At 45.1% G+C, this 16,566-nt stretch overlaps 1 protein-coding gene across 3 annotated transcripts in view; it reads left to right on the forward strand.

Annotated features, from left to right (window-relative positions):
* Window positions 1-2,112: 2,112 nt before the first annotated feature.
* Window positions 2,113-16,566, forward strand: part of LOC122922038 (NACHT, LRR and PYD domains-containing protein 3-like) — a 57,140-nt gene continuing 42,686 nt past the window's right edge. For 2 of the 3 annotated variants that reach the window (XM_044272452.1, XM_044272451.1), the window contains exons 1-4: window positions 2,113-2,182; window positions 6,585-6,637; window positions 11,584-11,747; window positions 12,304-12,475. In XM_044272452.1, the coding sequence (XP_044128387.1) occupies window positions 6,613-6,637; window positions 11,584-11,747; window positions 12,304-12,475 (361 nt within the window). In that variant the 5' untranslated portion in view covers window positions 2,113-2,182; window positions 6,585-6,612. The remainder of the gene's footprint in view (window positions 2,183-6,584; window positions 6,638-11,583; window positions 11,748-12,303; window positions 12,476-16,566) is intronic. The other variant, XM_044272453.1, reaches the window with a different exon arrangement.

The raw sequence follows: 16,566 nt of genomic DNA on the forward strand, positions 1-16,566 counted from the left end.
TAGGGGTATTACTATGTATTACAGAAGTAGAGAAACTGAAACTTTGAAATTTGCAAATTTTTCCAAATTTTTGTTAAATTAGGTATTTTTTGGTGCAAAAAAAATATTTTTTTTAACTTCATTTTACCAGTGTCATGAAGTACAATATGTGACGAAAAAACAATCTCAGAATGGCCTGGATAAGTCAAAGCGTTTTAAAGTTATCAGCACTTAAAGTGACACGGGTCAGCTGTGCAAAAAATGGCCTGGTCCTTAGGTGTAAAAAGGCTGTGTCCTTAAGGGGTTAATAGTGAACTCCACAGTGAACGCCCCTTTAAAGGGATTCTGTCATGAGATTTTAGCCCTATAATCAAAACATATGCCCATGTCCGTACTAATAACATAAATCCTAAACTGGCCTTATTAAATTTTCTTGTGGCTCTATTAGCTCAAAAAACAGGTATTTATAACCTGTCAATCGCCTACCTAATGTGCCCAAGGGGACGTCCGTTGATACAGGGTGCCCAGCAGTCTGGTGCCCAGCTCCTCCTTCCCAGTCTTAATCGCCACCTTCCTCACCCCAGCGCCGCCTCCGCCAGAGAGGGCTGGCCGGATCTGGCGCTGCTAAGGTGAGGAAGGAGGCGATTAAGGTTGGGAAGGAGGCGCTGGGCACCAGACGGCCGGGCACCCTGTATTAACGGATGTTCCCTTGCGCACCTTAGGCGATTGACAGGTTATAAAAACCTGGTTTTTGGGCTAATAGAGCCACAAGAAGATTTAATAAGGCCAGTTTAGGATTGATGTTATTAGTACGGACATGGGCATATATTTAGCTTATAGGGCTAAAATCTCATGACAGAATCCCTTTAACAGTGACCTCCACAGTGCCCACCGCTTTAACAGTGACCTCCACAGCAGCTGCCCCTTTAATAGTTGCCACTGCCCCCTTAACAGTGGCATGCACAGCAGCTGCCCCTTTAATATTGTCCCCTGCCACCTTAACAGTGACCTCCACAGTTCCCTGCCCCTTTAAGGCTAGGGGTGCATGACGACATGTGTCGCACATCATTCTGTCGTATCAATGTTGCGCAACAATTTTTAGAATGATAGGCTATGGAGTCGCACTGCGACATGCTGTGACAGCGACATGACAGTCGCAAAAAATCCATCCTAGATGGATGCATGTAGCAGTGTAGTTGTGCCCTAGTGTCGTCGTGTAGCCCTAGTCTGAAGCTGAGCTACAGCAGCGAAGAAAAATGGCTGGGTTGTTATGGAAACCTGGAGTAAAACTGTGTGTATGTGGAATGAAAAGCAACTACGATACGTTGTTATATATTTCTCTATTTCAGCGCTGCAGTCCAAACTGTGACGTGGGTAAGTCTCACACTATAGAAACAATAAAATCAAACAGACCGCGCTGCTGTACACCAATATCAATCTCCTCGTCATTCACAACGGGCTACGGACTATGTGGGAGCTGGATGGTGTTTTCAACGTCCAAAGAAAAATAGCCCGTTGTGAGTAGATTCATATTGGTGTACAGCAGTGCGGTCTGTTCGATTTTATTGTGTGTATGTGGAGACTAAAGGCCTGCGAGCTTCTATTGGCTGATAAGGGACATGTGACCATGTGTATGGCAGTTGGGATATGAGTGAAAGACTTACTTGCAGGTTTGTATTGGCTAATGCAGATCATTTTTTGGAAATATCTCAGGAACAGTACGTCCTAGAGAGCTAAAACCTTCCCGGACACCTGATGTACCTGTGTGCCAAATTTGGTGAAGATCGGTTCAGTTGTTTGGTCGCGCATAAAGAACAGACAGACAAACGTCGGGACAGACAGAAAATATATATATATATGAGATAAGCGATATAGTAGCTGCCGGGCCCGCAGCACAAAACATACACATTTCTGGACTGGACTGCAAATTGTGTTTTATACTTGTTTTAGACTGTTCCTGCACAGTATTGTGCTCATGTCTTTATTGTACTTTATAAAGAAATAGTCGTAATATATTCCTTGAGACACTGACTCTTTACATTCAATAATCTGTAAGGAAACTAAATATTATTCACACCTAAAGGGTTAATAGCAGCAGAACTGAAAGTTAAAATAAATTGGGGCGGTTTCTCCTCCTTCTGCTCTCCGCCTTTCCTCTTCTCCCGAGATCTTGTATTTCTACACGCTGTGTATGGCTTTTTAGGTAAGACACTCCTCTCTTATATACTGTATATACAGGGGCACTTGTGTTATGGTGGGGGGTCTCACACTGCTCCGTGATATGAGGGGAGTCACAGACTTACAGAAGATCCAATTCTAGGTCAGGTTTAGAGAGTTACTACTCACTGAAGAAAACTTTGGGTGTGACACAGAGAACAAGCTGCGGTTATATACTGTAACTATACAGCAGTCATATACCTGACCACATACCGTCCACACACAGGACAAGCTGCGGTTATATACTGTAACTATACAGCCGGTCATATACCTGACCACATACCGTCCACACACAGGACAAGCTGCAGTTATATACTGTAACTATACAGCCGGTCATATACCTGACCACATACCGTCCACATACAGGACAAGCTGCGGTTATATACTGTAACTATACAGCCAGTCATATACCTGACCACATAACGTCCACACACAGGACAAGCTGCAGTTATATACTGTAACTATACAGCCGGTCATATACCTGACCACATACCGTCCACACACAGGACAAGCTGCGGTTATATACTGTAACTATACAGCCGGTCATATACCTGACCACAAACCGTCCACACACAGGACAAGCTGCGGTTATATACTGTAACTATACAGCAGTCATATACCTGACCACATACCGTCCACACAGGACAAGCTGCGGTTATATACTGTAACTATACAGCCAGTCATATACCTGACCACATACCGTCCACACACAGGACAAGCTGCGGTTATATACTGTAACTACACAGCCGGTCATATACCTGACCACATACCGTCCACACACAGGACAAGCTGCAGTTATATACTGTAACTATACAGCCAGTCATATACCTGACCACATACCGTCCACACACAGGAAAAGCTGTGGTTATATACTGTAACTATACAGCCAGTCATATACCTGACCACATACCGTCCACACACAGGACAAGCTGCAGTTATATACTGTAACTATACAGCCGGTCATATACCTGACCACATACCGTCCACACACAGGACAAGCTGCAGTTATATACTGTAACTATACAGCCAGTCATATACCTGACCACATACTGTCCACACACAGGACAAGCTGCGGTTATATACTGTAACTATACAGCCAGTCATATACCTGACCACAAACCGTCCACACACAGGACAAGCTGCAGTTATATACTGTAACTATACAGCCGGTCATATACCTGACCACAAACCGTCCACACACAGGACAAGCTGCGGTTATATACTGTAACTACACAGCCGGTCATATACCTGACCACATACCGTCCACACACAGGACAAGCTGCGGTTATATACTGTAACTATACAGCCAGTTGTATACCTGACCACATACCGTCCACACACAGGACAAGCTGCAGTTATATACTGTAACTATACAGCTAGTCATATACCTGACCACATAACGTCCACACACAGGACAAGCTGCGGTTATATACTGTAACTATACAGCCAGTCATATACCTGACCACATACTGTCCACACACAGGACAAGCTGCGGTTATATACTGTAACTATACAGCCAGTCATATACCTGACCACATACCGTCCACACACAGGACAAGCTGCAGTTATATACTGTAACTATACAGCTAGTCATATACCTGACCACATAACGTCCACACACAGGACAAGCTGCGGTTATATACTGTAACTATACAGCCATTTGTATACCTGACCACATACCGTCCACACACAGGACAAGCTGCGGTTATATACTGTAACTATACAGCCAGTCATATACCTGACCACATACCGTCCACACACAGGACAAGCTGCAGTTATATACTGTAACTATACAGCCAGTCATATACCTGACCACATACCGTCCACATATAGGACAATCTGCAGTTATATACTGTAACTATACAGCCAGTCATATACCTGACCACATACCGTCCACACACAGGACAAGCTGCAGTTATATACTGTAATTATAAAGCCAGTCATATACCTGACCACATACCGTCCACACACAGGACAAGCTGCAGTTATATACTGTAACTATACAGCCAGTCATATACCTGACCACATACCGTCCACACATAGGACAAGCTGCGGTTATATACTGTAACTATACAGCCAGTCATATACCTGACCACAAACCGTCCACACACAGGACAAGCTGCAGTTATATACTGTAACTATACAGCCAGTCATATACCTGACCACATACTGTCCACACACAGGACAAGCTGCGGTTATATACTGTAACTATACAGCCAGTCATATACCTGACCACAAACCGTCCACACACAGGACAAGCTGCAGTTATATACTGTAACTATACAGCTAGTCATATACCTGACCACATAACGTCCACACACAGGACAAGCTGCGGTTATATACTGTAACTATACAGCCAGTTGTATACCTGACCACATACCGTCCACACACAGGACAAGCTGCAGTTATATACTGTAACTATACAGCTAGTCATATACCTGACCACATAACGTCCACACACAGGACAAGCTGCGGTTATATACTGTAACTATACAGCCAGTCATATACCTGACCACATACTGTCCACACACAGGACAAGCTGCGGTTATATACTGTAACTATACAGCCAGTCATATACCTGACCACATACCGTCCACACACAGGACAAGCTGCAGTTATATACTGTAACTATACAGCTAGTCATATACCTGACCACATAACGTCCACACACAGGACAAGCTGCGGTTATATACTGTAACTATACAGCCATTTGTATACCTGACCACATACCGTCCACACACAGGACAAGCTGCGGTTATATACTGTAACTATACAGCCAGTCATATACCTGACCACATACCGTCCACACACAGGACAAGCTGCAGTTATATACTGTAACTATACAGCCAGTCATATACCTGACCACATACCGTCCACATATAGGACAATCTGCAGTTATATACTGTAACTATACAGCCAGTCATATACCTGACCACATACCGTCCACACACAGGACAAGCTGCAGTTATATACTGTAATTATAAAGCCAGTCATATACCTGACCACATACCGTCCACACACAGGACAAGCTGCAGTTATATACTGTAACTATACAGCCAGTCATATACCTGACCACATACCGTCCACATACAGGACAAGCTGCGGTTATATACTGTAACTATACAGCCGGTCATATACCTCTCCACATACCGTCCACACAGAGAACAAGCTGCGGTTATATACTGTAACTATACAGCCAGTCATATACCTGACCACATACCGTCCACACACAGGACAAGCTGCGGTTATATACTGTAACTATACAGCCAGTCATATGCCTATATATAATAACTATAATAAGACAGAACTACAATTCCCAGCATTACCAGTCTGTACTAGGGCATACGTTGGAATTACGGGCAGCACGGTGGCTCAGTGGTTAGCACTGGTGCCTTGCAGCGCTGGGGTCCTAGATTCGAATTCAACCAAGGACAACATCTGCATGGAGTTTGTATGTTCTCCCTGTGTTTGCGTGGGTTTCCTCCGGGTACTCCGGTTTCCTCCCACACTCCAAAGACATACTGATAGGGACCTTAGATTGTGAGCTCCATTGGGGACAGTTGGATGATAATGTCTGTAAAGCGCTGCGGAATATAGTAGCGCTATATAAGTGCATAAATAAATAAATAAAAATTACATGTAGAGGGATATAATAGGACAGAACTACAACTCGCAGTATTTCTAGGATGCTATATGGACTATCCCTGGACACCACTAACTTCTCTTTTAGGCACCATACACATGCTCTGCCCCCTCACAGCCACATCACACAGGTTTCACCAGTTGTCTGCAGTGGTCACATGATGATGACATAGACTTTCCTGCTCTGCTATGCCTTGGCTTCCTGAACTGGTCACATGGTGATGATAACATCACCAAAGGTCCTTCTCCACATCCTATAGTCTACTTTCACGGGTAGCTATGTAAGTGGGTTGTGTCAGTTCAGCTTCCGACCCTTCTATTCAAAAGTCACGTGACAAGAGAATGTCATGTGACCCAGTGATGTCAGAAGGTCCGTTTCCTGCATGGAGTTTAGCCCCTACATATATAAGTGTAATTAGTGTGTGTGGTCTATCCTTCACTGCTGGCCCCCTTCCCTCAGGGGCCCTATAGCAGCTGCCTGGTCTGCCTCTATTGGAGGTGCACCACTGCTGTTGATGTACTTACCTGAGGAAGGGGGAACTCCATGAATAGAGTAAAGTTCTTCTTCACTCAAGGTATCCCTGACTCTTACTTACCGCACCGCCGATAAACTCCTTTATTTTTCTTCTTCCCTGGTTGGTCACCGGACCCTGAGTACCGTAGGAGGGTGCGCAGCAGCAGGCGTCTAAGATTCTGGATTTTATTTTTTCTTCTCCTAAATGTAATAAAGGTTTTTTATGTTGCAGGAGATTTTGATATCGTCCCAGGTCCAGGATGAGCATTATAACCCCCAGCGATGGTAAGGATTCCTCCTCTTCTCTCTTATTACTGGATGCGGTGACTGATCTACGACATCTGTACGAGTCTCACCTTCCAATGTCCTGATGAGGAACAGACTTATAGGAAATGGGGTCACACAGCAGATATATACTGTGATATGGCTGCTGCAGGGCTGAACTGCGATTAAAGGAGTTGTCTGCGATTTTGTCGGAGTTGTCTCAGCACCCCGCCGATCAGCTGTGAAGAGACCACGGCGCTCCGGTGAGCCCTGCAGCCTCTTCCTAATTTAGTGATGTCACATTCATTGGTCACATGGCCTGGGCTCAGCTCAGTCCTGTTCAAGTGAATAGAGGGCTGAAATGTAATACCAAGCACAGCCAGTACACAATCAAAAGGCGCTGTGGTTAGTAAGCTGTGACAAGGCTGCAGCGCTCAATGGGGCGTAGCCTTCTCCTCAATCAGCTGATCAGTGGGGGCACCAGGAGTCAGACCCCGCCAAAAGCAGGCCTGGCACCCAAACACCACTACCCCTCATACAATACAGCCCCCTTCTCTACTCCCTTAAAGGGGTTGTCCCATTTTGCAGCGTCCCACTACGTGTGTGTGGTCACTGCTCAATAGCACTTTTTACCTTGACAATTGCACTGTGTTGTATTGTGGTATTTTGTATTTATGTATCTGCAAAATCCCTGTTAGCAGGCAGATTAGGGGTAATTTATACATCCCACCACTAGATGGGGATAAAGTTCAGGTCAGGCCTAGTGAGACAGGAGACAGGAGACAGGACAGAGACAGATTAGTGGAGCGGAGATCAGTGATTAGAAGGCTGATGCTGAGAGAGTGAAAAGGTGCAGATCCAGCACTTCAGCTCTGAGGAAGAGTTTTAGTCCAGCAAGAGACAAAAGAAGATACTTATACATCCAAAGGATAAAAGCCACAAGTCAGGCATCCAGGACCTTTGGGATAGTCAGGTGAAGGATACTATAGCCTCCGGCAACCTCACCTGAAATTGCACTGATATTGAAAATAACCCACTGCTCCAAACCAAAAACCTGAAAAGCCTAGAAACAGTGGATTTGCAGAACTAACTCTGTAACATCAGGAGACTGTATTCTGTACTGCCGCAACCAAAGTCATCAACAGTAAAAGTTGTGAGTTGCATCTTACCACTGTCTACCTCATTATTACCACTATTGGTTGTACCACCATTAACGGTGCTGGCGTCACGACAAATACCATCAAGGGACTCAGCCGCAACAAGCACAGTGCCTAAGCACCCCTAACATCAAGGGCACCTCAATCAACCACCATCTTGGCTGATGCTTCCCTACACAGAGCGTGCCCCAGAGGATTTTGTGCTGTCCACCTCAACACTGTGCTGCCAGCCCAGGGAGGCTTTCTGCAAACCATGAGTAAACTGATGATGAACTGTGTGTTATTATTTGGCCCCTCATCGGTCCACCGTGCACCTCACGTGTTGCCCCTGCGACTGGCTGGCTGCAATTTCACAGTTTCATAGCGAGATCAGAATAAGCGAAGGCCCCCGGTGGCCATGGTCACAGAAACAGCCTAACAGGCTGATGTACCCCTGGATCTGTGAGTCCCATTGTAGTGAATGGGAGCTATGCAAACCATATAGCAGAAGAAGCTCCACTGCTTCCGTAAAACCACACAATCAACACAGGAAGGAAAATAAAAGTGAAACATAGAAACACCTAATCACACTATGAAGGAAAGAAAGTACTTCCCCACTTGGACCACATACCACAGTGCAGTACAAAACCCCTTCCTCAATAGTGCCAAACAGATCCCTCAGTGCAGCAACATTATCCCTTTCCCACCTATCCTGCAGTGGCAGCAGCATTGTCCCCTTTCTCATCTGTCCCCCACTGGCAGCAGCAATGTCTCTTCACACCCTCTACTGCCTTGGTAGCAGCATTCTTCCTCTTCCCACCCCTCCCCCTCTAGCTGCAGCTAAAGCCACAAACATAATAGACATGCTGAGGATTGGGAAGTCATCACCGCAGTTCAATTTTCACAAGTGTCCATGAGACTTGTCTGTTCTCATACACTGTGCTGGAAGTGTAGTACACTGCGCTTTTTCCGCACGTATCCCGCATCGTGTACAGGCACCCTAATGAGTACAGGCTGTGCACGCTCTGTCCTGTAAACGTATGGCACAGAGATGGCGCAGGAGCTGGGCCCGTGCCAATGCTGACGAGTACTGGCTGTATTATACAGTGGGCTCCTGGCTCTCACTGCTGGGATCAGAACTAACTCCATTCCCAGCAGTTTAGCCCCTTAGATGCCCATGTCAATGCTGCAGCATCTATATGGTTAGAGAGAGGGCAGGAGCCCCCCGTGATGCAATTGTGGGGCATCCAAGAGCCTAATAATGGCCCCTGGACCTGACATGTTCAGATGACTATTCGGCCCTACATTTGGAATGGCTGAATAGGCATTTTGTCAGTTTTACAATCGCTGAAATAATACACAGCAGTTTAGTGTGTTAAAAAAAAGTAAAGTATTAAAGAGGCTCTGTCACCAGGATCAACCCTATTAAACCAGACACACCACCTAGTGGGGCTCATCATGCTGATTAAAACTATACCTTTTTTTTTGTCTGTAGGATAAACAGCTGCAGAGAGATCTGTGTTTTTATTAATTAGCAAATGAGAAGTTGGAGCACCAGGAGGCAGGGCTGAATCCTTTGAGCACTGCTATGGAACACCCCCTGTGCTCTGCACACTCCCCTTTCCCTTGAGAGACAGGGCTAGACATGCTGAGGGCAGAGACCTGTCCAAGACCAAGAGCTGTCTGCTAGCATCTACATATCATATACACTATGTACTATAGCTTCACCACACTGAGATCTGCTCAGAAAGCTAATCTGCATATTACTGCTTTATTCACAATTCTCTATATTTATTTTCTTCCACATTTATCCCATGAGAAAAGTCTATGTCCTTATCATGTTGAGAATTGTTTTTAGAAAGCTAATAAATATTACTGGTTTCTTTATAATCATATATTGTGTCTGTGAATAAATCAGAAAAAGGTTATAGCAAAAAAAAAAAACAACAACATCCAAATACTATTCTGATTATTGTTTTTATTATCATTAATATTATTATATGATTATATATTTATTATAGTATATCCTTTTAATATGGTTTTAAATAAAAGAGAAAATAAATATATATATAAAAAAAAAACGTATGTAAGCCTCTCCTAGGACTTGAACTGAGGATCTCTACATACATGGTAGATAGCTATACCACCAAACTATAATATTACCATATAGAAAAACTGTGAATAAAGCAGTAATATGCAGATTAGCTTTCTGAGCAGATCTCAGTGTGGTGAAGCTATAGTACATAGTGTATATGATATGTCGATGCTAGCACACAGCTCTTGGACAGCGCTCTGCCCTCAGCATGCTGTCTAGCCTTGTCAATGAAGGGGAGTGTGCAGAGAACAGGGGGCGTGACACAGCAGCGCTCAAAGGGTTCTCTGACTTCTCATTTACATATGAATAAAACACGGATTTCTCTGCAGCTGTTTATCATACAGAAAAAATAAAAGTATCGTTTTAATCAGCATGATGGGCCCTACCAGGCGGTATGTCTAATGTAATAGGGTTGTTTATGGTGACAGAGCCTCTTGTAGGCAAAAAAGAAAAATCGGGCAACCCCCCCCCCAACACTTTTATTCCCTTGTTTATTAATGTATAAAGGTAAACAAATAAAAATAAAAAGCCTATAGATAGTTTTTATCACCACATCCGTAACGACCCAAACCATAAAATCATAATTTTTTATCCCAATACGGTAAACTGCATAAAAATGACAAAATTGCAGCGTTTTGTTCATTCTACTTTTCTATTATCAAAAAGTCGTACGTACCCCAGAATGGCCCCAATGAAAACTTATCCCCCCAAAAACAAGCCTCATACATGTCAGTCTCTGGAAAAATAAAAATGTTCTGGGTGAAGGGACACACTAAATACATATTTTTTCAAGAAAAATAATTTTTACTGTATTAAAGTAGAAATGCATAAACACTATATAAATCGCCATAAACACAGAACCCAAAAATCGTGGTGAAATCACTCCGTTTTTTTTCTTGTCGTCACCCCAAATAATTTTTTAAATTTATGCAGTTCAATATATGTACCCCAAAATGATACCATTAAAAAACATGACTCCTCTTACAGACAACAAGCCCTCACACGGGTATGTGGATGGAAGAGCAAAAAAGTTATGGCTTTTGAAATGTGGAGATGAAACAGTTAAATAAAGTCAACAAGGATTAACTACCAAATTAGACGGCGTCCTTAATGGGAGTTTGTCCTCAGAAAACGACCTGTTGTCCCAGTCAAGTTTTTATGTTAAGCGTCTTTTCAGAATTCCTGGTGATACTGATTTTCTGGGCATGTCTGTGCAGAGGTCAAGAGGAAGAAGATAGGATGTAGCCATTATCTGTAGAGAAAATGGTGGATCCTGTGTTATCTATACAGAGGTGATACCTAGCATTGTCATCCTGCCTGTGATAATAATGAGATGGCTACAGGAAAGTTACCTGTCCAATAGCCGCAAGATTGGCTCGCACAGGGCGCCTGAACACCTAAGGCCAGCCCTGGACAGAACCGCTGACCGACCCCCTCTGAGGGCAGTGTATTATTGAGACTGGTTCTCTCTTGAATAAGGGGAGCGTTCCCCTCGCTTCTCACCAGTGACTGACATCTGCCATGTATCTCCATGTATAGAAATACTGAAATCAATGTAAAGATGTCTCCGGTGAATGTGTCCTGCAGGGATTGTGCTGGTGAATTACAGGGGGTTGTGGATTTCTCATTAGTGGAAACCTGTAAAATGATCCAGGACAGGAATATTCCACATAAACTGCCATCAGTCTCCTCCATGTTCTAGACGACTTCATTCTTGTGTCTCCTCCGTTTCCTAGATGATGAAACCCGGCAGTTCTACCAGCAGCTCCGTCAGTGTGAAGATCACTTCCTGAGGATGACATATGAATATTTCCAGGATGATCTGCTCCACATTGTGGAGGACATGAGTCTTCTACCACTTCTGAGTGAGCTACATTCCCGAAATCTCCCGGATACTGAGGTGAGAGGACATGAGCCGTCGGTGTAGTATATTCCAGGAGGTAGCGGCCTGGTGGTTCCCCTGTATAGGGGTTAAAGGGTGAAGACCAGGGGGGCTGCTTGGATGACACCATTAGGAGTTACCACAAGTCAAATCTGTTCAAGTGACACAGCAGATCCACATCCCCTGCGCAACATTCATGTCACCATCCTGCTGTCTACAAGAGGCTGAATGACAATTGTGCTTCATATGTCAGAGTAAGATGTTGGACAACTTCCAGTGTAATAATAGACAGCAGCTCATATCTGATGGAGAACCCCCCAGACGTGTATAATCCAGTATTGTGGAGGATTTATCCCCTCCCCCGCACACGTACATTAGGGGTCACGACATCCTGGAAAAAATCTGTTACTTGTGGATTCAGGAAGGATTTTCTCCACAACTATTCCATAGATTTCTCTTTCTCTGGACAACACATTATAGAGAAGACAGACATGTAATATCTGCAGTGTGTTAACTCTTTGTGTTATGTATCTGTGTATAATGGTCCTTATGTCTGATTTTTCTTGGGTTCTAGAAATACTGCAGTCTAGAAGATGATAGAAGAAGATTGGCGCGGACTTTACTACAGGATATATTTCTCAGAGGAAGAGAAGCTGTGATAGGACTGTGGGTCAGTCTCTATGTATTACGGAGACATCATGGTTCCCCCGGCCTGGACGCTGTACTGGAGGAACTCCGTCATAGAGGTAACATCGTGTATGAGACGTGTCACCCATGAAATAGAGGTCTCCATGACTTACATTGTCCACAGTAATAAAGATTTCCCTCTGGATTTATTAGGGATCTGAACCAATTTTGGAGTCTAGTCTGGGGTTTGAAGTTTAGGTCTTGTCTGTGGCCTGAATTGATTTGGGTCTGGATTAGGATTTGATGCCAAAACGAGCCACAGGTGATATTAAAAAATAGCCCAAAAGTTACTCAATGTGACCATGACAAACATATATAAATGATAGCAGCAATTGCCGATGAGGCTTCAGGGCCTCTCATGTAATGACCGCCACATACAGTGACCATCACAGTGTCCTCATAGTGACCACCACAATGTCCCTATATACTTTATCACATCTAAACAATCCCTTCTCAGCTTCAAGTCCGCACTCACTGCTGCAAAACAGACCTACCTCACATCATGTCTTCTCTGTCTCACAAACCTAAACAATGGTTTAACCCTTGTAACTCTTCTCCGTCCCCCATTACCTCCACCCTCTCCTCTCGTCTCAGCTGAGGACTATGCCACAGACATCAGAGAAGTTTCAGCCTACAGTCCCCACAGCCCCTCTACACAACTACTCATTCATCTTCCTCCCCCCAAACCTGCTTCTCCACCATTACAGAGGAAAGCCTTTCCACCCTACTGTCCAGATCACATCTCAGGCCTGTTCTGGTGCGGGCCCACATTGTCAGCTTGAACCAATTCCAAGGGCCAAAAATAAAACTTAAAGGGCTATTACCAACTGAAATACTATATTTATGGCATATTGAACATGCAGTATATCATTAATGTCTAAATACATGGTATTCTCCTATCAGACACCTGCTCGTACAGCCCAACTCCACTGCCACCCTCCATTACGCTCACCTCATTTAAAGTACACTCTGTTCGCATCTACTCTCCCTCCAACCTTCAAGTAGCTGTCATTTACCGCCCTCCAGGCCCAGCAACCATCTTTCTTGACCACTTCAACACCTGGCTACTACACTTTCTTTCTGCCGACATCCCCACTATCATCATGGGTGACTTCAACATCCCTATTGACACATGCCACTCGGCCGCCTCTAAACTCCTGTCGCTCTCTTCCTCCTTCGGCCTATCACAGTGGTCCTCAGCTCCCACCCACAGAGATGGTCACACTCTGGATCTGATCTTTACCCGCTTTTGCTCCCTATCTAACCTTTCTAACTCGCCTCTCCCCCTATCCGACCACAACCTACTCACCTTCTCTTCACTGGTCTCTTCTGTAGCCTCCCCGGTCCACACACCAGCACACCCCCGCAGGAACCTTAAACATCTCGACCTTCGCTTGCTTTCTGACTCTCTTCTCCCACTCTCTACCATCTGTTGCCTCCAAGACCCAGAAGCTGCTACCACCCTATACAACACCACAATAAGTACAGCTCTAGACACTGTTGCCCCCCTCACACATTACAAAATCCGGAAAATCAACAGACAACCCTGGCACACCAACCTGACCAAGAAACTCAGACAAGCTTCCAGGGCTGCTGAGCGACGATGGAAAAAATCCCCTTCTATAGATCATCTCACTGCATACAAGCAATCCCTTCTCATATTCAAATCCTCACTCGCTGATGCAAAACAAGCCTACTTCTCATCTCTCATATCTTCCCTGTCACACAGCCCTAAACAACTTTTTAGCACTTTTAACTCCCTTCTCCGCCCCCCAGCGCCCCCACCCTCTCCTCTCTTCTCAGCTGAGGACTTTGCCAAATATTTCAAACAAAAGATAGTCCACATCAGAGAAAGCTTTACTACACAGTCCCCACAGACCCTCTACACATCTGCTCGGTCCTCTCCCCCTAAAACCCGCTTCTCCACCATTACAGAAGAAAAACTCTCCACTCTACTCTCCAGATCACATCTCACCACCTGTGCACTTGACCCGATCCCATCCCACCTCATCCCTAACCTCACCCCAGTGTTTATCCCAGCCCTAACTCATCTCTTCAATCTATCACTAAACTCTGGTGTCTTCCCCTCTGCTTTTAAACATGCTACCATTACACCCATCCTCAAAAAGCCTTCACTTGACCCATCTTCCTTGTCCAGTTATCGCCCCATATCACTTCTTCCATATGCCTCAAAGCTACTTGAACAACATGTCCATTCTGAACTGTCCTCCCACCTCTCCTCTTGCTCCCTCTTTGACCGCCTACAATCCGGCTTCCGAACCCACCACTCGACCGAGACTGCCCTTACCAAAGTCACCAATGACCTACTGACAGCCAAAACCAAGAAACAATACTCTGTCCTCCTTCTCCTTGACCTGTCCTCTGCCTTCGACACTGTTGACCACACCCTTCTGTTGCGAACTCTCTCATCTCTTGGCATCACTGACCTGGCTCTCTCCTGGATCACATCATACCTCACAGACCGGACGTTTAGCGTCTCCCACTCCCGCACCACCTCCTCGACTCATGCCCTCTCTGTTGGTGTCCCGCAAGGCTCTGTCCTAGGACCCCTGCTCTTCTCAATCTACACTTTTGGCCTGGGACAGCTCATAGAGTCCCATGGCTTTCAGTATCACTCCTATGCTGATGACACACAAATCTACCTTTCTGGTCCAGACATCACCACCTTACTATCAAGAATCCCACAATGTCTATCTTCTATATCATCCTTCTTCGCCTCTCGCTTTCTTAAACTTAACATGGATAAGACAGAATTCATAATCTTTCCCCCATCTTGTTCAACCCCCCCAACAGACCTATCTATCACGATCAATGGCTGCACATTATCCCCAGTCAAAAAAGACCGCTGCCTTGGAGTGACCTTAGATTCTGCCCTTTCCTTCCGACCGCACATCCAAGCCCTTTCCACCACCTGCCGCCTCCAACTCAAAAACATCTCCCGCATCCGTGCTTTCCTTAACTTTGAATCTGCAAAAATGCTCGTACATGCCCTCATTATCTCCCGCCTAGACTACTGCAACATTCTCCTCTGTGGCCTTCCATCTAGCACCCTCGCACCCCTCCAATCTATCCTCAACTCCGCTGCCCGACTAATCCACCTCTCACCTTATTACTCCTCTGCCAATCCCTTCACTGGCTCCCCATTGCCCAACGAATCCACTTCAAAGTACTGACAAACACATACAAGGCCGTCCATAACCTGTCCCCTCCCTACATCTCTGAGCTACTTTCCCGATACATCCCCACACGCACTCTCCGATCCTCACAAGACCTCCTTCTCTCCTCTCCTCTTATCGCCTCTTCCCACAATCGACTCCAAGATTTCTCCCGTGCATCCCCCATACTCTGGAACTCGCTACCCCAACACATCAGACTCTCACCTACAGTGTAATCCTACAAAAGAAACCTGAAAACCCACCTCTTCAGACAAGCCTACAACCAATGACCCTGCTGCCTCTATACCGCCATGACCAACCCAACCCGCACCTACTGTGTCCTTCTCCCATACCATGTAGATTGTAAGCCCTCACGGGCAGGGCCCTCTCTCCTTCTGTACCAGTTTGTAACTCAGCTTGTTTATGATTAGTACAATTGTCTGTTATGTATGTGTACCGTTTATCATATGTACAGCGCTATGGAATGAATGGCGCTTAAATAATAAATAATAATAATAATACACTTCTAGTACTCCCATCCAATGGGAGAAAACATGAAAGGTACATGTGAGCAGCCACAAAACATGGGCATACATGTCTGTTACCACATGGTTGGGGGCCACACAGAATGGTTTTAAAGGGCCGCATGTGTCCCCCGGGCGGTAGGTTGTGCACCCCTGTTGTAGATGGTAAGCCCTCACGGGCAGGGTCCTCTCTCCTTCTGTACCAGTCTGTAACTCATCTCGTTCATGCTTATTGCAGTTGTTTTCTATGATGTATGTATACCCCTTATCATATCTGCAGCACCATGGAATGGATGGCGCTATAATAATAATAATACTACAGCACCCTCATAGTAACGACCATAGTGCCCCTTCATACAGTATCCATCACAATGACCACCACAATGTGACCATACACAGTGACTAGCACAGTGTGGGGGACATGGACACTATGTCACAGCTGTACATTTA

The sequence above is a fragment of the Bufo gargarizans genome, chromosome 11 (assembly GCF_014858855.1).
Source record: "Bufo gargarizans isolate SCDJY-AF-19 chromosome 11, ASM1485885v1, whole genome shotgun sequence".
In the NCBI taxonomy this organism is placed as follows: Eukaryota; Metazoa; Chordata; class Amphibia; order Anura; family Bufonidae; genus Bufo; species Bufo gargarizans.